General features: G+C 38.1%; 1 protein-coding gene across 1 annotated transcript in view; it reads left to right on the forward strand.

The window, feature by feature from the left end:
• INVS (inversin) overlaps nucleotides 1–25,794 on the forward strand; it is a gene marked incomplete at its 5' end in the record, with an annotated part of 54,075 nt that overhangs the window by 25,708 nt on the left and 2,573 nt on the right. Inside the window, 7 exons of the mRNA XM_010290394.1 lie at nucleotides 442–671; nucleotides 2,259–2,365; nucleotides 5,627–5,839; nucleotides 13,636–13,946; nucleotides 18,513–19,317; nucleotides 24,144–24,376; nucleotides 25,377–25,457. Coding sequence (XP_010288696.1) covers nucleotides 442–671; nucleotides 2,259–2,365; nucleotides 5,627–5,839; nucleotides 13,636–13,946; nucleotides 18,513–19,317; nucleotides 24,144–24,376; nucleotides 25,377–25,457 — 1,980 coding nt within the window. The remainder of the gene's footprint in view (nucleotides 1–441; nucleotides 672–2,258; nucleotides 2,366–5,626; nucleotides 5,840–13,635; nucleotides 13,947–18,512; nucleotides 19,318–24,143; nucleotides 24,377–25,376; nucleotides 25,458–25,794) is intronic.

The raw sequence follows: 25,794 nt of genomic DNA on the forward strand, positions 1-25,794 counted from the left end.
TCATTCTTACACTGTGAATATTTTATCTTGTCTGCTTTAGAGATTTAAAAAGAGATTTCATCTGAAGTTATACTTTTCAAAAGTGATTTTGTTGTTAAGACATAAAAGTTTAACTGAAAATTAATAGGCCTGAAACAAATAAAGGCTAGGTTTTTCAAGGGCATTTGACAAATCTGGAGATTCTAAAGCATCTGAGAGGATACTCAGAAGCTTGTAAAAAAGTTAGATGCCTGACCCTCACTGTGAAACTATTTCGTTCCCTGTTAATTTTGATTTAGGTTTTAGGATTTGAGTAGCAAAGTTGAAGTTACTTTTAGAAATATTTCTCTTGAATTGTCAGTTTACCAAATAAGTTCTAGTTGAACATAAACTTACTCTTTTATTTTCTTTGCATTCAAAAGTGTTTTCTTTTTAAGTTAAAAAATGTATTTGTTGTTACAGGAGGAGCAAGAGTAGATTTGGTTGACCAAGACGGCCATTCACCCCTTCACTGGGCAGCCCTGGGAGGAAATGCTGATGTGTGCCAAATCTTGATAGAAAATAAAATCAACCCTAATGTGCAGGATTATGCAGGTAGAACACCTCTGCAGTGTGCTGCTTATGGAGGTTATATTAACTGCATGGTAGTGTTACTGGAAAACAACGCAGATCCAAATATTCAGGATAAAGAGGTATGTTTTTCTTCACTGGGCTATTTAATTAACTTTAGAATAACCATAAATCAAAACATTTTCCTTTTCTTCCAAGGTCACTCTCTTTTCTGGGACATAAAAGCATCTCTGTTGCTGTTTATCATGAAAGAAAGTGCATCCTGACATAATTTTCCCTATGGTTTCACTTCTACAATCTTGAATAAAAAGTAATATTTTAATATGCAGCATGAATAGACGATTCCTATTTTTCCATATCACTTTTGACTTTTCCTTATCAAAGTGTGATATTATGAGGAGTCATATTAATCGTCTGATTTCTTAACTTCCATTGTTCCTTATTAACAGCTGACATGGGAATGTGATTTTATACTCTGTAATGTGTTTCTTCAGCATAGAGATAGAGCAAGTAAGACATTGCAAGTAAGGTTGCACAAGAACAGCTTCAATTATCCACATAAGTATCACTATTCCAGGTGAAAAAAAAAACAGAACACTGATTAGTTTATATGTTCTTTTGTGCCATTGTTCAAGCAGTAAGTGAAATTAGGAGCCAGAATAATTGTGCAACATATAACAGATTTCTTTGTTATATGACATAATTTCTCAGTAGTCGGTAGAACTTCATCAGTCAAAAGATTTTCACCCAGTTTGTTAAACTTTCCTGAAGCTATTCATTGTAGGGCATAGGTAATTCCAAGTATTGGAAAAGTGCTTTTTATCATGAGTTCTGCAGAGCATGCTGGGGAGATTTTTCCAACCTGCCAGCAGCTCTGTATGGCATCAACTTAGGTGGAGCTGATGTGTTCAGCTGGACTTATTTCACACAGAGACACTGCTCGTCAGCCCTTGGGGTTCAGGGGGGCGGATTGGTAGCACTAAGCCCAGAATGTATTCATGTTTTTCCTGTGGTACCCAGCCTTCTAAGTATTTCCTACATTTGGAGTTCAGAAAAGCAAGACGCAGGCAGGAGGCATGGCCTGGAAGTGAAATTTCTATGTTTTGTTGATATTAACAGAGCTTGAGGAATTCATATTGTGGTTCTGTGATCCCAATCCCAAGAGCGGTCATGCATGAGCTGGCTGTGTATAGAGTACAGCTTGAGAGTTGGACTTCTGCTTCCTGTGAGAGAAACTAGACTTCTGAAATCAAGCGGTTTTGAAAGCACATCTGGAGTCTTTGTTTGCCTGGGCTGATAAGGTTTCCTCAAACTTCATCTGATTTTGAATTCTGTAGTAATTCTTTCAGTCTTGTCACAATGTTTTGGAGCAGCTGAGAAAACAGTCTGAACTACGAAAGTTGATGAGAGCTGCTTCAGACCTGAGCATAGCTGCAAAGAAAGCAGATCTAGAGCTAGTCTCCCAATGCTCTTTTTCAGCTGCTTTAGGTGAAAAAGCACTAGTGCTGTAATCTTGATTAAAAAAAAAAAAAATTACTTAATTTTTAAGTGCTGCATTCTTTCATTTTAACAAGGAAGTTTATCTAGAAGAATTAGTTTTTCCTTCATGCCCAAAAAAGTACTGAATTACAGAATGATTTATGACTTTTATTGTGGCATGATAGAGTTTGGGGATAATGTTTCTTTTTGTTCTGTTCTATTGTTAACAGGGAAGAACTGCTTTGCACTGGCTCTGTAACAATGGCTACCTTGATGCTATAAAGTTGCTGCTTGGTTTTGATGCTTTCCCTAATCATATGGAGAACAGCGAGGAGAGGTACTGCTTGTCTGAATGCATTATTTTGTAATTTAGCAAAAGTGCTACCTACTGATTTATATGTTAAGTGTTCAGATACTGCCAGAGAATCGTGATCTTGTATCTAGGAGGAGTGCTCTAATCTTGGGCTTCAGTGTAAGCAGCTTTTCTAATGTGAAAGATGTCTTCTTTCAGTAAGACACCGCAACTTCAACTGTTCATACTTTTGAACCTTGAACTTACATAGTTTTCTGCAAGTATTTACTCATTCTAGTCTTGTTTGAAATATTAAAGATATTTTTCATTTATATGAAGCTGACACTGGATATGTACGGACAGATGACGAAAAGACATTGCTGCTGCTGCTCGAGTAGACTGGAATTTTTCTTTTCTATTTGGTAGGAATACAGTGAGAAGAAAGAAAATGGGAGAAACGTAATGTTACGTTTTAAAAGAGTGGTTACAAATTACGTGGTGGTGAACTGCATTCTAAAGGCCTAGTTTAAAAAAAAATCCTATAATCATAAAGAGACAGTACATTCACATCTCTTTTCTTTGTCTTTCATTGACATATAAATAATAGTTTTTTAAAAGTGATTTGGGTTGTGGAGTTCAAATTAGTCACCTGACTATGAAGATAATTACTATTAGCAGAAATTTATAATGCCTTTTTTAGACTAGATGACCTCTTCATTATTATAAATAAAATTGTGATCAGTATGCCATATAAATTTGAATATTTCAACATTTTAAATAACTTAAGGACTTTGAAAGCCCATATTTTAGTGCTAAATTTGAGACTTCCATACTTATCCCAGTTTTTAATTGCTTTCTTCCCCATCATTTCTTTTTTGTTCTCTACTCTAAACCACTCAGATCTTTCTTCCTTTTCTGTTCTTACTTTTTATTGAGAAACACAAATGAAAATATAAGTAGTTCCTAATTAAGTAATGCTAATGGTCTCTTTAGTAATCTCTGATAGAAAATTAGATAAACAGTTGTAATTAAATTACTCTTAGTAAGTAAAATTAAAAGCCACTATTTTGCCAGAAAGGAAGCTGCTATTTTCCTTACTTTGTAGAAATGTACTTGTGATGCTCAAATGTCAGGAAAAGACCTTAACTGTGGTTTTACTGTAGTCATTCAGTTGTTAGTATCTATTTTTGTTTTCCTTCTGGCATTAATATATGTTCTTATGTATAAATCTAGGTTACTCAAAATATAACTAGCAGTATTCCAAATGTCAGCCCTTAAGCACTAGTCTATGTACAGAACAAAACAGGTCCCCAATATTTCTAGATGGGTCAGTCTTTAAATACAATTATCCCCAAAAATATATATTTGTGTATAAAAATTGCACAATTGCCTCTTAATAAACAACCTTGTTTTATTGTTAAGAGACTGGAAATTTGGGAAGTGGAAAAATCAAACCAAGTGTTGTAAGAGAGAGGAAAAATAACCTCATGGATATGGTTCCTCTGTAATTGGATTAAATTGTTTTTTAATCAGTAACCATTTCACCAAATAGAATTTTTTTGCAATATACCTGTAGAAAGAAGCTTCCTTTCTTCACTTTCTGAGAGTGCAATATGAGATACCAGTTCAAAATTCAAACATAGTGGTTAAAACTAAATAGGTTTGTGAAAAGATGAAGCTGAGATTACATCTAGGATTTTAAGCTGCCCGCTTGCTTGCAGATGTGTGATCAAGTGCTACTCTGGAGGGTGGTAGGTTTGTTGTTCTTTGCAAATTTATTTCGTAATCCAACTTGATGTCCTGGGTGCATCGCGTGATGCCAGGTTAGCTGCTGCTTGACCAACTTCATGCTAAATTACGTCTAACAGCTGATGGCTGATGTCTTCTTTGTGTGTTTTCCTGTGAAGCCAGATTGATTTAAAGGCTAACTGCTTTAGAGATAACCAGTGGAAAAGAAAATTGATAATAGACTTTGAACTGACACAATGGAGCAACTGCTGGTTGTGAGTGTATGTGAGCAGCCTTGAATGGGTAGTGCCCAGTCATACAAACCCCTATTCAGATTTGATTTGAGTAATTTTTTACTTTCAAAGGTAGCTTTAACGGAGTTAGAGAATCCATGTTTAAGAATACGGCTCTTCATGACTGGGATCCATAATATAATACATTGTCTTGGTACATACATGCTAGTAGCATAAAGTTTACCTTAGTATCTTTTGTACCTGTTAATTAAAATATTCAAAATTAGATATACTTTAAAAATGTGTTTTTCTGAAATGAGATCCCTTCTGAAGTTCCCATTCCTGCCTGGGTTATCAAAAATCTGTATCTCTTTAAATGCTATCAGCAACACACCTTGACGTACAGATTTTCATGTTATGTCATTGCCTTTATTCCCGCAGACACTTCAGTTTAGATACTGTTAATCTTTCCATCAAATCATTGCTGTGTGGCAAGTCCAATTGTGCTTTCTGTCTGGTTTTCTTTGCTTACCAGCATTGCGTCCTAGCAAGTTACCATCAAGAAGAGCCCTATTTTTCACAGTCACATGCATTGACACTTGCTATTTGATAGTCTTATATTACATGGTGTCGATTATGCTTTGTGACTGATAATTTTCCGTCACTAAATGTCCTTACTTAATGTTTCAGTGTTGGTGAGGGAGGTATGTACATTTTGCTCTTCTGTTGACAATGGGAATTTTGGGAATTATTTTTAAAAGTGCTTAGGCATCTTTGACACCAGTAAAAAGCAAAGCCATTTAATATTTTTAGCACGTGTCCATTTGAAAACAGACTTAAGTATTCCTAGTGGTTTAAAAAAAAAAATGTTATCCCTTGCTGCCTGGTCAGTCATACTGTCCTCAGTCGTTGTAGAAGCAAAGCCAGTAACCTCTAGAACTTCAATTCATATGGAAGTAACACCAAAAATGTTTTAACTTGCTTTTTATTTAGATTATATTTCTATATGAGAACCTTAATAACATCTTGTTAAGATTGCTTGCCTAAAGCAGTTAATTCTATGGATAGGGTTTTGGAGGATTTTGATCCAACACTTCATATAGTCTGTCCCTCCTGCCTTTATATTAGGGGATTAAAATAAGCCTTAAACATAGTCATAGAGTGTAGAATGAGTAAGACAGGAAAATAATATTTAAGAATTAGTAAAACAGCCTACTGAAAACAGTGTTTAATCAGTCTTCACACTGGAAGTTGCCTTATTATGAAATGAGGATGAAGTAAATGCACATTATGGTTGGAATGCTGGTTCAATGATAATTGTTGTGGGTTTGGTTTTTGTTTTTAGATATACTCCACTTGATTATGCCTTGCTTGGTGAACACCATGAAGTGATTCAGTTCATGTTAGAACATGGGGCTCTGTCTATAGCTGCCATACAGGACATTGCTGCTTTCAAAATTCAGGCTGTCTACAAAGGATACAAAGTTAGAAAGGCTTTTCAAGAGAGGAAGAATCTTTTAATGAAACATGAACAGCTGAGAAAAGATGCTGCTGCCAAGTAAGTCCAAGATTTGAAATCTACTCTGGCAAATAGACATTTGTCATAAATTTGTATATATCAGTGTATGATTTTATCTGTTACTCATCATCACTTATTGTTCCTCTTAGTAAAATTCATGAGACTGGAGGAAGCATATAATGGAATTTTTTCCATATACCTGTAGATGGATATTATTTTCCAGATAATCCCAAATTAATTAACAAGCTTTATAACATATACAAGAACAAGGCAAAGTATCAAAAGCTGAGAAACTAGCATGTTAGCATCCATGAATCTTTACCTGATAATCTGTATGATAATAAAAAGGCTTGGAAAACATTTATCACTCTCAGGTACTGGAAATAATTGATCTATCAAGTCTTTGATATCAGTTTTGAAAAGAAATTAATAAGTAGATGAAGAAAAAAAAAAAAAAGGAAAAGCCTGGTTTAACAAGTCTTAACTTACTGTTTCACAGGGAAGGCTGTTCTTTTCTAGCATAACAGTCTGAAAAGATTTCTGCATAGTTTTCTGGTATTATTTCTGTAAAGTGAGGTGATATGAATAAACACACAACACAATTATAGCACCTAGAGGTATTTTTGTTGCATCTGTGTGTCATAGACAAAGTCAGCTGCACTCTGCTCTATTTCAAATTTGGTAGCTTGATGTTCTGCATAACTGGCTGGTATGACCTTCTTTGGGTTTGAATGCTGCTACTACTCTACTGGTTAATAATTGTTAATGCCCAGTAAGAACCAAAGCTAGAAATACCAGATAGCTACTCTCTTGCTCACATCCTTAGATCCTAAAGTTGTAACTCGCAGCTCTCCTACTATTTGCCTTTTCTGCTGAAGTCAGTAGGAGTAAAATCCATGCATGGAGAAGCTGCCTTTGAAAACATCCTGACTATCTTATGTATTGCTTTTCAATTTGGAGAACTCTGCTTCTTGCTGTGTGGTCACAACTGACTTTACCAAATGAGGTAATTATATTCTTTGTGATGACAGTCATTTTTAGATGAATCTGTGATAGCCCATCTAGAAGATTAAATGAAAAAGGGTTGCCTCATGGAAATTTGGGGGTGTTTTTATCATTGTTTTCCTTTGTGAGTTTCAGATGTACTTTCTGAAACTTACTAAGCTGCTGTTGATTTGTTTGAAAACAATAGAAACAAAGTCTGTGTACCAAATACCATAAAAACAGAATTAAAATACAATTGGAGTGTACAAGCAAATCAAGTTGTCACATAACAAATTTTATTTAATTGCAATTTTATGATCTGTAATAAACTGGAGGGGACATTATGTTGTCATCATTCTGCGTACCCATCTGTGCATTCCGCAGCCAAAATTGGCCAGGGTGTTGCTACATACAAAAACTAATATCCCTACTGATGTTTAAAAATCTGCTCTCCAAATAAAAGTAGACATTATATGGGAATCCAGAATCATGGTGAACTCCTAGGTGAAACACCGTCTCCCCCTCAACTATTTCAGTTTAGGTATTTAAAACTTGCTTTGTGATATGTTGCTTTAGCGAGTCTCTCTAATAGAAATCATTCCATAGTCTGCATGTTTTTAATTAGTGTGTTCTTTTTCTTTTATTTTCTAACAAAAAGTCAACAAACATCTCATACCTGTGTTATTTTCTGGTAAAGTTACATTCCCTGTATTCAATGCCTGCAAAATATTTCTGTACAAACATATTCTCCCATGTTGAACAAACCTATATCAAAGAAATAGTAATTTATAAAATGAAGATTAATGTAGGCCAAAACAACATGCACACTATTATGTCATTGAGCAAAGAGACATTTCAGGAGACCAGTTTGGCTAAGCAGGGAAGCCATGGCAAAGCTCAAATGCAAAAAGGCAGTATACAGGAGGTGGAAGCAGGGGTGGGCTGCAAAGGAAGAGTTTAAAAACATTGCTTGGGCATGTAGGGGTGGTGTCAGAAAAGCCAAAACTCAAATAGAGTTGAGGCTTGCAGGGGATGTCACAGGTAACAAGGGGAGCTTCTGCCTCTACATTAGTAGTAAAAGGCTGAGCACTGGAAAATGTGGGCCTATTGCTGAATGGTGGCAACAGACACAGGTGTGGCAGAAGTACTCAATGCCTCAATCTTCACCAAGGTGAACTCCCAGGCTTCCGTGCTTAGAGAAGTGGTTCATGGAGGAGGAGAACTGCCAGCTCTGAATGGGGATTAAGTCAGGGATCACTTGGGAGAACTCAGCACAGACAAGTCCATGGGACCAGATGGGTTGCGTCCAAGGGTGCTGAGAGAACTAATTGATGTCCTTGAAAGGCCACTTTCCAACATCTTTGGAAGGTCACAGAGGTGATGGAAGGTCCTCAATGATTGGAGAAAAGCCAATGTTGCACCTAACTTCAGAAAGGGCCAAAAAAACAATCTGGGGAACTGCAGACTGGTTGGACTCACTTTGGTCCCTGGGAAACTTGTAACAGACATAAGTTGAAACAAGAGCGATTTTGAATGGAAATAAAGAAAAAATTTTTCACCCTTGGGACAACCGAGCAGTTGAACAGGGTGCCCAAAGAGGTTGTACAGTCTCCATCCTTAGAAGTTTTCAAGATCCAACTGAATAAAACACTGAGAATCCAGTCTGACCTCAGTTGACCCTTTTTTGAGCAGAATGTTGGCCTTGATGACTTCCTGAGATCCCTTCCAATATGTGTTACCTTATGATCCTATGGTCTTTTGGAAGATGGCAATGTTGATGGTGTGTATGAGCATTAAACATTTAAACAACCATAAATGTAGCAATATAATAGGTGCTCTTCTTCAGTGGGAGTGAAAGTAACTGGGTATTCATAGGTGGCCTAGAGAACCTGGCAGGAGGGAAGCAGTGCTTTAGGAGAGTAGCACAGAGGCAGTCTGGGAAGGAGGCATTTAAAAAACAGTGAGACTACACAGAGGTGAAATGATGGACTTTTAAAATTTTTTTACAAAGAGGCTTTTGTTTTGCTTTTTACAAAACCAGGTCTTCAGGAATACAATATTTAAGGGCTTAAAACATTTTCAGAGAAAACTGGTGTCCAATATGTTGGATTTTGAAAGGGCTGCAGAACTCATTCATCACTTGTTTGCCTTCCTTTTGAATTTCTCGGAATAAGTTCCTGAACCCATACTTCTGTTTTTACTAAGTCTTCTGGATTTCATTGACCAGTTGGAGAAAACTGATTGAGAATGTGGATATGAAAGGGAAATTAATGAAAGTGAGTAAGAGTGAGTAACTCATTATATTTACAAAGAGAAGAACAGCAAGAAATGAAACAGTTTTGTTAAACAGCCTTCAATAGATTTAGAAAAATGTGGTGGAGAGTACAAGTAGATGATGAGGTTCTTCAAAGAACTGGTAGTAAGGCCTACATGCTGAGAAAAGATAGGAAGTGTAGCAAGAGAGAATATAATGATCTCTTCAGCAACCTGAAAAGGGAAAGCACATAGTTGAAATTTAGTGCAATTACTAAAATTGAGGGTAATAATAACAGACAACAATAAAATTCAACAAGCTGCGGTGCAAAATAAGAACAACTAGCAAGGCATATGAGGTATCACAATAAATCATTGTAAACGTACACATTGTAAAAGGAAGAGCAAAAAAAGAGTTGGTCCACAAGTGATGCTAAAAAGGCTGAAGTGTTCTATGTCTTTTTTTGCTTCAGTCTTCCTTAAATGTCAAATGATGTCCAGCAGCAACTGGAATTCACACTGGTAACGAAGAGCAGCAATGCAGGCTAAAACACTGAAAAAACAGTTTAGATGCCTTCAGATCAGCTTAGTCTGATAAAATTAATCCTGAGGTGTTTAGAAAACTGGGTGATAGAATCTTAAAATGGTTACCCTTAAAAACTTTAGGAGGACTGGTGGGATTGGAACAGGCTGCCCAGGGAAGTGTTGGAGTCACCATCACTGGATGCGTTCAAAAAACATGTAGACATGGCACTTCAGGACATGGTTTAGTGGACATGGTGGTATTGGGTTGAGCATTGGACTTGGTGATCTTAGAGGTCTTTTCCAACCTTAATGATTCTGTGATTTTGTAACTGCAGAATTCAAAGCAAAGTGTCCACTTTCTCAAAGGGGAAGAAGAGGAGTCTAGACCTATAAACTTCAGTCCCAAGAACCACAGAATTGTTGAGGTTGGAAAGGACCTCTTGAGACCATCTAGTCCATCCCTGCCCCTGCTCAACCAGAGTCAGCTACAGCAGCTTGCCCAGGACCATGCCCAGTCAGGTTTTTAATATCTATGCAAATGGGGACTCCACAACCTCTCTGGGCAACATGTGTCAGTGTTTGACCACCCTCACAGTAAAAAAGTGTCAGTGGGTGCTCCTGAGAACAGTCTGGCTCTATCTTCATTCCCTCCCATCAGGTATTTATAGACATAGATGAGATTCCCCCCAGAGCCTTCTCTTGTCCAGGCTGAATAGTCTCAGCTCTCTCAGCCTCTTCTCATATGAAAGATGCTCCAGTCCCATAAGCTTCTCCATGGCCTTTCACTGGACTCATTACAGTAACTCCATACCTTTCTTATCCTGGAATGAGTAATCAAACATCTACATATCTGGAACATAACAGAGCAAGAAGTAATGGCTGGTATGAATTTGTGAAGAACAAATTGTAGCAAACCAACTCAATTTTCTTTTGTGACAGACTTAAGTTTTGTGGCAGTGGAGAAACAGTAGCTGTCATTCAGACTTGCCTGAAGTTTTCATACTTTCTCATGTGCCATTCTCATTAGCAAAGTAGGGCAATGTAGCTTGAATTAAACTGCTATTAGATGGCTGAAAACTGCTTGGAAGAACATATGCAAAGAGTAGTTCTTAATTATTCAACTTCAAACTGGAAGTGTATATTGATGAGAATGCTGTATAAATCCATCCTGAATCTGATACTATGCAGCATTTTCATTTAAGAAGTAAAATGTTAAATTTCCAGATGGTACCAAGGTGCATAAGACTTGTAAGCGCGTTGAAGACTAAAGCAGAAGTCATAATGGTGTTAATACCTGTAAGAAATGGTTGAAGAAAAAAGAGGTGGTTAGGTAAGGACAAATGGACAGCTCTACACATTTGGCAAGATGAATCAACACAGGAATACTGGATGGAAATTAACTGTCTTTTTAGCATTTTTGTTAAGGACTATCTGTTAAAACGTTGTGGTAGATCGTATGCTGAACGTGTTGTGATTCAACAGTGTCATGCTTTCAAAAACAACATCATGCTAGATTGTGTAGCAGGAGATGGCTATTTATACAAGACAAAATACAGCTCCTCTTGGTCCAGGTGAAGCTTCAGCAGCAGTAGGATCATGCCTGGAGATATATCTTCGGTTATGATTTTTTAAGTAACTTTTTTTTGCGGGGTTAATTTAAAAAATGCTCTCCAGGACATGTTCTAAATTTAAAATGTCCTCCACAGAGTAGATACAAAAAGTGAAGTGTTCTTAACAGAATAGAAAAGGTTGGTTTCATTCTAGCAAGATCAAAAATGCAAAGCATCTCTGTGTCTTCCCAAATGCTTAAGGCTGAAACTGTTCCATCTGCTAAAGGCTTAGTTTCCATTCTCTCACTTCTGTAATGAAATACAAATTTATGACCATTCAGACAAAATTCTGTTGCAATTAAAGTGGAAAATTTTGGCATGTCAGCTCTGTTATCACAGAGTAGTTTTCTAACTTTAGAGACAAAATTTGGATCCTGCTGAGTCGCCAGAACCTCCTAAGAATGACTGAGAACCCTTATGTTAGGAACTTGTCTACTTGCTTTATTTGTTCATGAAACCCAGTCTCTCAATTTAGACAACAGTAAAACTTGGAAATTTTAATTTTGAAAATATCCTTCATTGTAAAACAAACTGTATTTCTAACTAAATAAAGCAAACCACAAGGGGAGGTTCGTAGGTATTCTTCAGGAGTCTGTTAATCGATGAAGCTCTATTGTGACAATTAGGGTGATGGTCTATGAATAGAGAGCTTTGGAATCCCTTCCATTTATTATTTCATCAGTTTCAGCTAAAAAATTAGCACACAAATAAGACCTTTTACAAAGAAAACCCCTTTTACTTCTCAACTTCTAGTCCTGTGTCATTTTAATAACTTTACAATTGATATGTTGCTGAAGTTAATACTTTGAGTTAATCTGCTCATCCAAAGAGTGCAGGCCACGGGCTTGACTGTGTATCACACAACGTCTCTCGCACTTTCTTTTCTAATACCCTGAATGGAGGATACTGGTAATAATCTGCTTGATTCTTGTGACGAAAAGGAAATGACTATTCTGTGAATAGTAAGATCCGATTTATCAGCTCAAATGGCAGAGTAACAGCAGTGAGATCCATACTGTACACAAGACAGACGTCTTCACATAGTCTCTTTGTGGAATGCCGATACTATTTGAACCTAGCCACTTTGCTCGCCAGAGGGAATACTGAACCTCAGGCTGCCAGGAGTGTATTTTTTAGATCAATTAGCAGCTTTTCAGGTACAAAGTTCAATCAGCTGCTTCTGCAGAGCAGACCTGATAAGATAGTACTGACAGATAAAGTTAAGGCTTCTCCCTGGCACCTCACACTGAAATGACATATACTGGCATTGGTACGACTCCCAGGAACCGGGGATGGCGTGCCACATAACTAACCGGTCATATGCTGTGCTGTGAGCTAATGCGTCAACAGTCTGCAAACTATGGTGTAGCATTGGAAGCAAGTTAAAATATCCGGCAGCTACGTGATATGACATTTACCATGCGCCTGTCCATTCCAACAGGAAAAGTGCCACTTCATCTTACAACCAGTGCTTAATTTATAAAAACAAATTCAATGGTGGGTAGATGTGTAATCTTTGCTACGTGCAATTGCGTTTATTCTGCTTTGTAGGAAAAAGATTTTAAAAGCTAAAGTTTAATGACATCAACACTGTATTTCAAAATAGGCTGCAAAACTTCACTCCACAAATGTGTCTTTCCTAACCTTGTCCAAAATTCCCTTCTATATCTACGCTATTCAGGAGATGCACAACCTCCTTCATTTTTGAAAACCGTAGGTCATAATTGTAATGGCTTACTACATACACACAAGTTTTTGGCTTCTCAGGTGTGTACATACACCCTTACGTATACAGAAGTGTTTAATTCACATCTCATGTTTTCAGTATTTATCATTTGTTTAATGTATCATTTGTTTATGTAAAATAAATTAATTATCTACCAATGATAAATACGTAGCGGCAGGTTAGTACCGGTAGCGAGTTTGAAGTTGGTTTGTAATTGTCTGTATTAATTATGACACGGGTAAGTGAAAAATAATTTTAAAAGAGATAATGTCTTTTATTAAAGTTTTCTCATTTTCAAATAAAATGCATTGCATTACTACTTATATTAAAGCATTGTTCATTACTAATTAAAAACATAGTTATTAGTATCATATTTCTTGTATTCTGACACCTCTTCAAAATCCTGCTTTTAATTTTTGTATATTTATAAAAAAACTAGATTTCACTGTTTTCAACAAGGGAATATTTTAAAATCAGTTTAAACTGCCACAAACTGAATGGGCAGCTGGCTTATAAGGACTTAACCTTCATTAAGGCTGTAGCTGCACATCAGTTGTTATTTTGGATCAAGCTGAGACACTTCAATGCAATAGGTGTCCCTTTCTCACAAAAAAGGTGTTATAGTCAGGGTTTTATTGTGGCAGTGTCAGATTTCTAAGAGAGGAACGTGTTCGTATAACATACATGCTCCCAAGATTTTGTCTTTGGAATTCTTACGGTATTGACTATAATTACAGGAAACGTGAAGAGGAAAGTAAGAGAAAAGAAGCTAAGCTGCAGAAAGGGATGCAGAACATGGAACAAAATAGGTTTCAAGAACAGAATAGGTTACAGAACCCTGCAAATCAAGAGAAGACTACCAGCATCTCGCAGTTACCTAATAAACAACTTGATACGCAGAATAAGAGACCTCTGACCCTCAATGCTTCGCAAATTCAACCAGGAAGAAACAGTAGATGTTCACCTAAAGCGTGTCACAGCAAAGGGACACCAAAAGAGGGTTGCCTGTCAGCAGAGCCTCAGAGTGAAGGTCATAAAATCAGGCAAGGTTTGTAATATTTTTTTAATTGTCCTCATTATTCTTTTTGTCTATGTCTGGGGATGTTTTATATACAAGATGTGCTTTAATCTCTCTATCATTTCTTGTTCTTTCATTATCTAAGCGATTCATATACGATGGACTTAGGTACAGATTCTTTTACTGCATGTGTTCTGTCAACTTAAGTAGCCAAAAATACCTAAGTGTCTGTAAAAATACCTAAAATATGTGAGAACAGGTTGTTGGAAGTTGTTCTATTGCTTGCACTGTTTGGAGAAAATGAGATTAAAGATACTTTGCATATCTGTGGGATTCTTGAAAAATGTTAATGGAGAAATTGTAACTCTTGTTTTTAAACAAGGTTCAGTTGAGGGTAAAATTGTTCTAAGTGACATCTCTAGCATGCAGAGGGAGCTGGTCAGACAGCTTCATTCTCCATGATAGGGTTCTCCTATGATCTGTCTTTGAAGTCCTCTTGTTGAGAACACTCTAGGATTTTTTTTTGAAAAGTGAGGCCGTTTTTAGAAATTGTACTATGAAAAGTGTGTTGAAGCTCTTTCTGTTACTTTTCTTGCCCTGTTCCACTCTTTTATTCTATCTGTAAAGGCATCATCTCTTGACCACTCCTATACTATTTTTTGCAAGACAAACCTTTTCATAATATTTCAATCATTTCTGATTTAGCCAGTTACAGGAACTCATGGCTCAAATCTTTCAAAACTGGTCATGTTAAAGCATCTTTGTTATCATTAGGAGCAAAAATTGGAGAAGTAGTTTAAGGTAAGCTGGAAGAACTCTGTCATGGTTTAGCCCCAGCTGGCAGCTAAGCACCACGCAGCCACTCACTCCCCCTCCCACAGTGGGACAGGGGAGAGAATTAGGAAAAAAAACCTCGTGGGTTGAGATAAACACGGTTTAATAGGACAGAAAGAAAGAAGGAAACAACAATGATAATACCAACAAAGGAATGTACAAGAACAAGTGACGCCCAATGCAGCAATTGCTCACCATCCCGTGATCGACAGCCCGTCCCCGAGCAGCGATTTCCGCCCCCCGGCCAACTCCAGTTTACGTACTGGGCATGACGTCGTATGGTAGGGAATGTCTCTTTGGCCAGCCTGGGTCAGCTGTGCTGGCCGTGTCCCCTCCCAGCTCTCCGTGCACCCCCAGCCTGCTTGCTGGCAGGCCAGCATGAGAAGCTGGACTGTCCTTGACTGCTCAGCAACAACCCAAAACATCAGCACATTATCAACAGTTTCTCATCCCAAATCCAAAACACAGCCTCACACTAGCTTCTGTGAAGAAAACCAGCTCTATCCTGGCTGAAACCAGGACAAACTCCTTCTTAGATGTAAAATTATTGCTATTTCCTCTGGAAATTCTGCTAATCAGAATATTGTCATAATCCAAAGGAAAAGAGTCAGAGAGCTGCTTCTGCTGAATCTTTTTACCTGGATTTCTTTAGCTTTTACATGGAAATGTGTTGGTAAACAGAATACTTTCCTATATTTTCAGAGTAAAAGCAGACATATATATCTTAGCCTAACATATATTATGATAACCAAGTAATGATAAATTTATATTAATAAAAGTATTCAGATGACAAAGTAAAACCTGTAACAATAATCAGAAACCATAGTTGCTAAATGAAAAATGGATAGTTGTAATGAACACAATGAGGAGAAATTGAGTATGGAAAAATGGGAAAGGAGAAAGATAGATGTGGGGAGAATCAGAACAGAGAAAGAGAGAGAAGGACAAAGAAATTATAAAGGAGAAGTGAACAGCCTTTTCTTTTACTGACTCCTCTATCCATTCTTTGCCAAAGTCTTCCATTGGTTATACCAATGGAAACTGCATTGCATCAGACTCCTACTGTTTCTTGGAACAAATATAATGGTTTCACACTGAGACCTAAGGAAGTAGGTAGTAGGTAGTCCAGGGGAAACACGGACTATAGGGACAAACTGACTACAGAGATCAGGACTGAATTTGCCAAATTTTCTGCAGAGTATTCTGATGTTGGTACTTAATGTTTGAAAAAACTCATTAATGTTTGGTTCTCTACACTACCCTTTGCAGTAACCTAGGGAATTCAGACCAGCACCAAATGCTAGAAGCATGTAGCTTGGACTTTTGATTGAAGGCTTCCCTGAACTTGGAGATTGCCTGAAGTAGCTATGCCAGAGTAATTTTTCCGTGCTGATGGTTTTAAAATCATATACGCTATTGCCTGGAGACTTTTTGCTTGTCAGTATATCCTTAAAAGCAGAGTATAATTTCTGAAAAAGATAGAATTTTAAATAGAAAATTCTTCATTATTGTTAACTTGCTTCAACCATGAGTGCTGACCATGAGGAGAACAGAACTCTTTAGTCAAGGTTCTTCTGAAAATACATAACATGTCTACTTCTTCTACAGTAAGACCAGTTTACCTTCAGAGATCATAAAGTAAGTCCCCTTTTGCCCAATCCAAAAAGCCTGTGTTTGAAATAAAATGCTATGCCATTTTTACATAAGCATTCTCTTTTTGTTACTGGAATGATGCCAGGAAAGTTGGTGCAGTAGGATCAAGTAATTAAGTCCTTTAATCAGTTTTCTTTAGGTGTTTCAATCCATCGTCTTGTGACCAAAACTTTAATGGATTTCATTGGATGTTTTACTGGAATTAAATATAAATTTAGATCCTGTGGGCTGGCACTTAGAAAGATTTTCAGCAATTGCAAGTAGATTTTTTGCATCTGCTATGAACATATGAAAACTGTGACTTAGTTGGTGGGTCTATTTTGATCTCTTCTCCACCCAGAAGTCCTCTTTCCCTTATATCTTATCTCATTCGCATAGTAGCAACTTATCTCATAGTAGCAACAGATAAGTTCTTTTTTGTGCTCTCTACTTGTTATTGCTTGGTCTTCCTATCTAAGAAAGTTTATTTCAACTTCCAAAGATTATTTAGAATACTTAAATGATGGGTTTTTTTCCATTCCCTAGTTATCCAGTTGCTCAGATTGGGAAGTTTTGCACATGCTACTTTAATGACTTAAATGTGTTACAGTAAATGCCTTCTACATGCTGTATGTACAAACCAGGTAGCAGGTTTTCGTATGTTCGGAATGACAAGGCCATTTTTAAAAGGCTGAGTTCTTTCTCCTCACAACTGTAAAAATGAAATTGTTGGGAGATCACAATAGTGTTGTGACAGTGCTGGAAATTTCATATGTTTGAATCGACTGTCAACCCTATACCATATTTATTGATGACGCTGGGAATTTTGTACTTGGCTTCATTTAAGAGTGGGATTATGCCCACAGAAATCTTGGCTTCAAAAGGCACATTGTAAAAATTGTCTATTCCCCTGGTGCAATGACAGAGAGAGAGAGAGAGAGAGAGAGAGAGAGAGAGAGAGAGAGAATTTCCTTCTTTGTTCTGGGAGATTAAAATAGATGAAAATTGAATTAATTAAATTAATAATATGTTAAATTATATTAAAATAATAGCCTTCTTTTCCCTGTCCCAGAACATATGGGCCTAATTACCCATATGACAATCATGTATACATTAGAGTAACCTCTCAGCCCATACTGACCTGTCATGTGATGAATCATCTCTGTTGGAGACATCATTGATGATAATCTTGAGTTTCATCTGTAAAATCTGTTAATCTGCCATATTCTGTTACCCAGTAAAGGGAGTATCCTGTAAACGTGTTATAGTGAGGATAAATGTAGCATGGTTTTACCAGGTTTTAGATAATCCAGAAGATCTTCTGTGATTCCATTATATCAGAGATACCTTTCTTTTCTTTTCCCCCCTTATCTACCCTTTAACACCCTGCCTGTTTGTTACATTTCATCCCATCTGGCCTATTTTCTCATTCACCTCTTAGTTTCCTAACAAACTAGAAGGTAGATTGTAGATGGAGATTTTCAGTTTTGCACTCCAGTCTGGCTTCCGAGTCGTCCTCACAAAAGTGTTCAGAAGCAGTTATCACACAGGATTTATGTTCCCACCCCAGGCTTGGAAAAGAAATCTTGCAGCAAGGGAAAAATGGGAAGGACTTCAAAGTTTCATTTAGGATGTCAAGGAGAGTACTGAGAAGCCAAGCGCTCTGGGGCTCCTGGGTCAGTGGGTTACCCTGTCTGTCGTCATGTGCCAGGACACAGGGTGGCTAGAGCAGAAGTTTCGCAAATAAGCTTCAAATAGGGAAGGTCTGTTACGGTGTCTTCACTGGAACGAGCAGGTGTGTTCGTGGGGCTGCATCCCTGCACCATGTGGTGAGCTGGTTTCTTTGGAGAACACCAGTGTATTCAGGTAGGTAAGGAAATAGTTTCCCCCTGTGAACTTTTTTTAGGCATCTAACTCAAATGTAATGGGAGAAAGAAAAATACTTGTAAAAGAGTAAGGAAATGAAGTTTGAGACTGTACTGTTCCAGGCCATCATGTCCTCTTCCTGCTTTTTTTCATTTAAGTAAATCCTGGTGTGCCTTAAAGGTAGCTGAGCAAAAATATTAGGACCATAAACTGTGTTTTGCTGGATCAGAGACTGAATGTTGGTTTCTATTTCTCTGTCTAAAGATTCATTGAGGAAACGCATCAAAAGCAAGTCAAATTGTGTCCATTTCCATTGTGGCAAAGCAAAAGAGGGAGCAAAAGTTGAAGTGAAACATCAGGTTGCAGCTGCCACAGAACTGGATGGAGAAAAGCACAGGGAGCACACTGGGGAGGCAACGGGTGCTTGTGCTCGGAGGAGCAGAAGACATACTTCTGCTTGTAGGACTACTAGTGTTGGCGAAAAATTAAGAGATCAAAGTCAGTCTTCATCTGGCAACAGGGAGCACTGTGAAGGAATGGCTGTGTTCTTCTGCAACGTCAGTTGTGCTGGTGGAATTGCAAGAAACTCAAAGCAGTGTGAAACTTCTTCCAAAGGCAAAAGGCATCAGCAGAAATCCAGAAGTAAAGAGGTAAATGATGAGCGATGTTCACCAGCTGGCTCTAGTAGACCAGGAAGTGCCAAAACGGTATTTGTAAACACCAGAAATGACAGCGTGCATGCTGTAGAACAAACTAACGAAGTGGGAAATAACGAATTAGCAAAAAAGGCTTCCCCTTTGTTGTCTGCTGAGGCAGAACCTACTGGAACTGTGCCAAGAAACCCAGCAGCGTGTCCTGCTCCCGGTGACAGTTTGAACTTGGGAAAAACAGGTGTAAGTGGATCCAGGAATGCAGATGATCAATTATGTTCTGTCGCATGGCAAAGTACAAATATTGAACTAATCCCTTTAGAAATTCGAATGCAGATAATAGAAAAAGAAAGAAAAAGAAAAGAGCTGTTTCGGAAGAAGAACTATGCTGCTACAGTCATACAGAGGACATGGAGAAGGTAAGACTACTCTTTCACAGTAGCTAGAGAAGAGTGAGATACAAGTAGATGTAAATTAAATTAGGCTTGTGGGCAATGCGCTTTATTTGGTCCTTTTGCTTACAACATTACCAATGCTAAATCAGGAATTTAATAATCTTTCACCAAACAAGTGGAAGTGCGTTCCAGTTAACTAGAATTATATTAGTAAGTTCATAAAAAGCGCAAGGTAAGTGATGACTTTTAATAATTGGAGAAGTTATTAAACTTCTATTTCAAGTACTGATATTTCTTTAGAGCGTGCCGATCAAGATTTGCAGCAGCCTAGAGTTCACTGCTGTCGTGTGTACTAGCAAACTTGCATGTGTAGGGATACTGTTTTTTTTCTGGGAGAAGATTTTCATAACCAAATCCTTCAGCAGCATTTACTGGCACACTTGAAAGTGTATTCTGACCTGACTTTTAACCAGATAACCAAACAACAAGAGATTTGGAAACTCGGATGGAGGTCATTGCCAAAACTTGAAGCTAACTGGAATAACTTGATTCATCAGGAATGACTGCTCTACAGAAGAGGCAGACAGGAAGGAGCAAGATGTCCCAGTGTTTGATTTCCACAGCATTGTTCTGCTTTCATGAATGCATGAGTTTTGACCTCTGAAATACAGTCATTCTTGACATACCCACTCCTTAATATTTCATTTCTTATCAAAATTGACAGGAAGAGTATGGCAGCTGTAGGTGAAGCATATAATAGGTATATAATTCTTATTTCCTATTTTTTATTGAAATTTTCTTCAATTTTTGTGTGGATGCAGAAAACTGATTTTTACTAATAACTGATCTTTCCAGGTCTCTCACTAGCTTAACAGTTTCATACATGTTTTAATATTTCTTACTACTTAATTAAAAAAAAAAATAACAAGGAAGTTCCTTTGAGAACTTGACTCTCACGCCCTATGGTGTAGTTCAGCAGCGATGCAAAAATTGTTGCCCCAACCAAACCGTATCAAAGGCAGGTGCTGGCGCATGTCTGGGAGTATATAGAGGGTGGTAACATCCTTTATACTCATCCCTGGGAAACCTGCAAGTTTCCTGCAACAGCAGAATCAAGTCTTAATGCCCAACTGCCTGCTGAATAAAGACTGATAGACCTCCCTTCTTCTGGGTCATGCTGGAAGCTTTGGTTCCCTCCTGGAGAAATTCAGAGAGGCTGTTGCTCCCCTCTGCTGTGCCAGGAGCAGCCGCAGGAGGCAGCCAGCCTGGGCTGCTCAGCCACCCCAGTATACGTCCTCTGGACCTCATCAAGCAAGGCCGGGACCAGAAGTTAAGCGAGAACAGTTCTGAATACTTACTGTGCAAGCCTGCTGCTTTGACAAGAAAAGATCCTTTCGCCAAGTACCACGTAGCTCTGAAAAGCTAAAAAAGAGGCATGGGGTTGTGCTGCCTTCTTTCAGTGGTGCTTCCAGGCTTAAAAAATCCCCCGTTTCTTATTTTGCAAGACAGAGCGTTACCAGTGTTCCCTGTTGTACAAAACACCAGGGAGCTAAGAAGACAAGAGCCACTTGTTTCTGGAGTTTTGTGAACCAGTATGTCTCCCATTGCTTTTTGCAGTTAACTTATGAAGTAAATCTCGTCTTTTTCAGAAAGAGCTGTTACTGCCCATTACTAGAGAAGGGACACCAGACCAGCGGCCCCATGCTCCGAGCCAGCAGGCCGTTTGTTCCTAACCTGAAATATGGCCATTTAATCATTTGCGTTGGCTCAGCAAATACTTTGCTCTAGCTCTTTTATTGATCAGTCTAAATATTTCCAAGCATGAGGTTGGATTTACAGTTCAGTAATATTCCAGGTTATCTCTTCCTTGTTGCTGGAGCATAAAAGTTACACTGGCTTTTTAATGTATATTCCTATTCCAGTGAAAAGTTAAAATTTTGGAACATGGTATTTTCTATGCTGTTACCACAGCAATGATGTTCATTTTTAAAAAGAAGAGTTCATCAATAACTCAAAAAAAGAGGTGGTGTGGGTATTTTAGGATGTGGATCCCAAGTCAGATGGTGGCACCTGCCTGCCAAGAAGTCATGGCTAGTGTTTCCAGCTAGCTCACGCTAGGCAGCTGTATGTGCTAATATGTCGGTTATTCTGACATTGTCTCTGAAATACCTAATTTTCCATCTGCTGTACACCGAATTATAGTTCTTAGCAGGTACCTACTGTGCGCCTGTGGGTCCTACTCAGTCCTGTGTTTGTGTTTTGGGTCCAGGCTTGCACTGGTAAACAGCATGTACTTGCAGCCAGCAATAGAATTATACATCGTTAATGTATACTTCTACATTAGAAACATGTAGAAGTAGATGCTTGAGTTCTGGCATTTCTCTGAATTAGGGTTAAATACATTTGTCTCAGTCTGCAAATTTTATAGTCATGATTTACTTCCTGAACGTTTATTGAGAGTTCTTGTGAGCTGCAACACAGTGGTACGGGTCTACTTAGGTACATTAAACTTGCCTTTCTCAGGAAAATGTTTCAATTCCCACAGTCCACAAACTTTACAAATGCAGTCCCCAAAAGTGTATTTTAAGGTGTGTGCCCTGCCAAAGGTTAATCGCTTATCCTGCTCGTTGAAGCTTACAAATCCTGTGTCTGGCTTGCTCTCTCGTGGGGACACTGGGGCCTGTGCCGTTCTCCAGGGTCCACAGTGAGTCGACAGAAGTTGGAAATGAGCTGGTTGCTGTCACTGTTACTCTCCTGCTGGAGTCAAGCTATTATTTTTTTTATATGTTACTGCCCTTTGCATACTTTGACCAGCAGTAGTTTTTTTAAGATTAGAACTTCTGTAACAGTGAATCTGAATACCATTTGCCAGCTTTGTCATTCTGCACATATATTCCATGATTATTTATGTGCAGTAGTTTTGTTGACTAAGCATTGGGTATATTAAGGCACCACATCAGATTCATAGAGTATCAAACTTGGTCCCATTCTTTTTTCTCACTAGGATCAGAATGATCTGTTGTGGGAGAGCTGAATTAAAAAAAAGTGCACATGGCTCTAAAGAGAACTGCCTACATTTTCTCAGTGTCAGAGCCTCGCAGTTGTTTTCTCCTTGCTGAAAACCACCAGAAGTTCTCTACAAACATGAAATCACAGCTGGGTGCAAAGGTGGAGTGCCTGTGAATGGGTCATTTCACGTATCGGCAAAGGCTTCTGGCAGTAATTACCGAATTCCAAGAGAATAGCTTAGTATTCTTTTCTGCTCAAGTATAAAACAGTTCCCCAATTGTTTTTCCTGCAGCGGTATTCATATAACCCACCCTTAGCTCAAGCTATGTTAGCAAGTCCCTATACTTGTGGCCCCCCCTTCACTTTCTCTTCCTCTCTTACCCCGTTAAAAAGTTCTAAGTGAAGTGGTGTGTTATTTAACAAAACTGCATCATTTTTTTCTTCTGCCTCTTAATAATGCTCCTGTTCTGAATTCATACAGAGCTTTGCAACTCGCAGGCACTACGGGCATTTATTGGTGAGGCACAGCTGCTCCCCACATTTGTTACGTACTTTAATGAGCGGTATAACAGGACATGCCTGAATTCTGAAGCACCACTTAATTAAGATTAAATACGTTTGTCTTACCCAGCAAATTTCACAGAGGTAATTTACTAAGCTTATTGAAAGTTTAAAATTATTAGGGCTGTAACTGAGCATATCATCCCCCTTTGGCATTCTGTTGTGCTTTTAGGTGTTCATTTTCTGTATACGGCTGCTGTTTTGTTTGAATTATATAGTTCATTGGCTTTTAACATATATTTAAACAATTTGTATCTGGTTGTGTTGTCTTTTGTTTTAATTTAGAACTTACTGCAGATGGAGCAACTGAACAAAATCACCTCTTTCTCCCTCCTTCCTCATTCCCTTTACCAGAGCATCCAGTAGAAGCCTTTTTGAATGCCGGAGGGGATGATGATCAATTTGTTTTGGCCCATTACCAAGCACTTATAATTAATATTTTACAAGTGTTACTCAATGTTCATTTGTGACAGGTTTGTACTGGGAAGACTCAGAGTTAATTGCTAGGCCAGTTAATTGACTTGCGAGTGTGAAATGCCAATATCCGACTGGATACTTCTGTCTGATTCAAGAAAAAAAACAAACAAACACCAAACAACTCCTTGTTGCTGGTGCCATTAGCCACTGGAGCGGGAAGAAGGACAGATAATCTACCGTTGCCACTTGGAACAGGGCTGTGACTGTGTGTAAGATCAAAGCAGCCGTGGCAAGCTTGGGTCCAGAGACATGAAGGGAAGGGGGAAAAAGCAAGAACAGGTTGCTGAAGGCAAGGTTGGGGGGAGCATCTTCAGAGGAGGGATGGAGCTGTGTGTAGAGGACATGTGCAGTTGAACCTATAAGAGGTAGATTTGGCTCATCTCTTGCACTGATTGACTGAGAATACAAAGCGGTAAGGCACACGAGAAAATTTGGTCTTACGAAGCTGTGAATATAGTGAAAATGAGAAAAAAGTATTGATTACACTGTTATATCATAAATATTTGCAGATTTTGTCTTCTCCAGATTTTCTAGATATTATAAAGCAGATGATAAGCTGATGTTGCAGTCCTGTAATGTCAGATCTTTATTAACTGTGTGAAATAATGGATGCATCCAGAATTGAACCCAGCTCCTACTTTTTCTTCTGAGCAAACATTTCTTATCCAAATGACTTAGCACATCAGTGGGAGTTCTGTTTTCCCAGTTACTCATGTAATCCACCATGTGAACTGATGCATGGAAAGCACCGAAGTTAAAACAGGTCACCTAAAACAAGTGCTCTTCTCTTTTCTGCTCTCTAGTTACCAGCTAAGACAGGAGTTGTTTCAGCTTCTTAGTGCTAAGCGGCAGTGCAAAGAAGATGAAGACAAATGGAGACAAGAGACAGCTGCCTTCTTCATACGGGTTGCTTGGAAGAAACAGCTGAACCATGGCCCTCTGAAATCAGTTCCTTCATGTAAAAATCTGAAATCTATAAACAAAACCAGCTCAGCCATAAAAACCAGCAAGCAGTCCATCCTTAAGCAGATATATGGTAATTTCGTTTTCACTGTACTTCATTTTAAATAGCAGCGCTTTTAATTTTATAACAAAGTGTATTTTTCTATACACTTCTTACTGAATTGTTAGGGATTTCAACTATTTCTAAAGATTAGTCTGAATCTCAGGTGTTCTGAGTAACTGTATTTCTGTTTCAGGTTTTTAAATAAAAATACCTCTGTGATTTAAAATGGCTGCTCCTAAAGCTCTTTGAATCAACACATGGCATTATTCCAGCACAGTTTTTGAGCAACCAGCTAATTCTGTTGCCAGAGCTGCTCACATAGATCAATGTGGAAAGAGAATAGAGCAGTTAAACTGGGGCTGGCTGGCTGTGTCGATGCACAATGGCTAGCTGGATCATGGTTTAATTTTTTTAAGCATTGTTTTAAACTTTTTTGGTCTTGTATTGTTGTTTAAATATTTTTATTTGAAGAATATGGTCTTGTTCCATGTTAGTAACTTCCTTATTTGAAGACAGCTGGTCTTTATTGGAAGAGCAAGATCATCTTTTATCGTAACACTGCACTGCTTTGCGCTATGCCCAAGTGCGCACGGTGCAAAGGAATGCATCCTGAAGAAAGGGTAGAGGAAAAGCATTGCTTTTAAACCTTGAGTTCCTTTACAGTGTGGATCACTGATGGAGTAAGGATGTGCTAACTATATGTACTTTGCCAGGTGGTAAGTCATTTCTATCATGGCCCTGTAGTTTAGATGATAGCCAAAAATGATAAAATAAATAAATAAAGCTAATAATAGTTTTATTTTACTGCTTTTTTATAGCAACTGCAAGATGTATTTTAACTTTAGTTGAAGTTCAGTTGTGGTTGTCACAATTTTCTGTCATATAGAATGTCTCATGCGTGTTTCCTCATCACAAATGAGAATAATTTTTAGGATAAAATAATGCTGTAGCCTACTTAAATAGTTTATAGCTGTACCTAACTACATCTTTATATGAATAAACACAGAGCTGTTGATGTTGTTTGTTAAAGGACGTTCTCAGGAAGGCAAAGTGTACCAGGCAACAAGGCCTCCTTCTAAGCTGAAACTTTCTGATGTGCAGCTGGTCTCAGGTAGGACACGTACATTTTAACAACGCTTTAACGTTTACATACATGTGAGATTGGTTGCATCTTAAAAAGAAAAAAAATCTGCTCAGGAACTGGGTTCTCATATCAAAACATGTAGCTACTACCAACCTGTTGTGATTGCATGCTCTTTCTTTCGCTGCTTTTGGACTGACTTGAGCACTGCACTTTTATCTTTACGTTGAATCATTTATATGATAACCTATTTTTATTGGGCTGTTAGTAGGAAAGACCTTAATATAATGGACTTGTACAGTGATAAGCCAGGTAACATTCACCTGTGGTTAATATTGCTTACAGATGCTCATACTTTGGTTCAGCA

This window comes from Phaethon lepturus, unplaced genomic scaffold, assembly GCF_000687285.1.
Source record: "Phaethon lepturus isolate BGI_N335 unplaced genomic scaffold, ASM68728v1 scaffold12657, whole genome shotgun sequence".
In the NCBI taxonomy this organism is placed as follows: Eukaryota; Metazoa; Chordata; class Aves; order Phaethontiformes; family Phaethontidae; genus Phaethon; species Phaethon lepturus.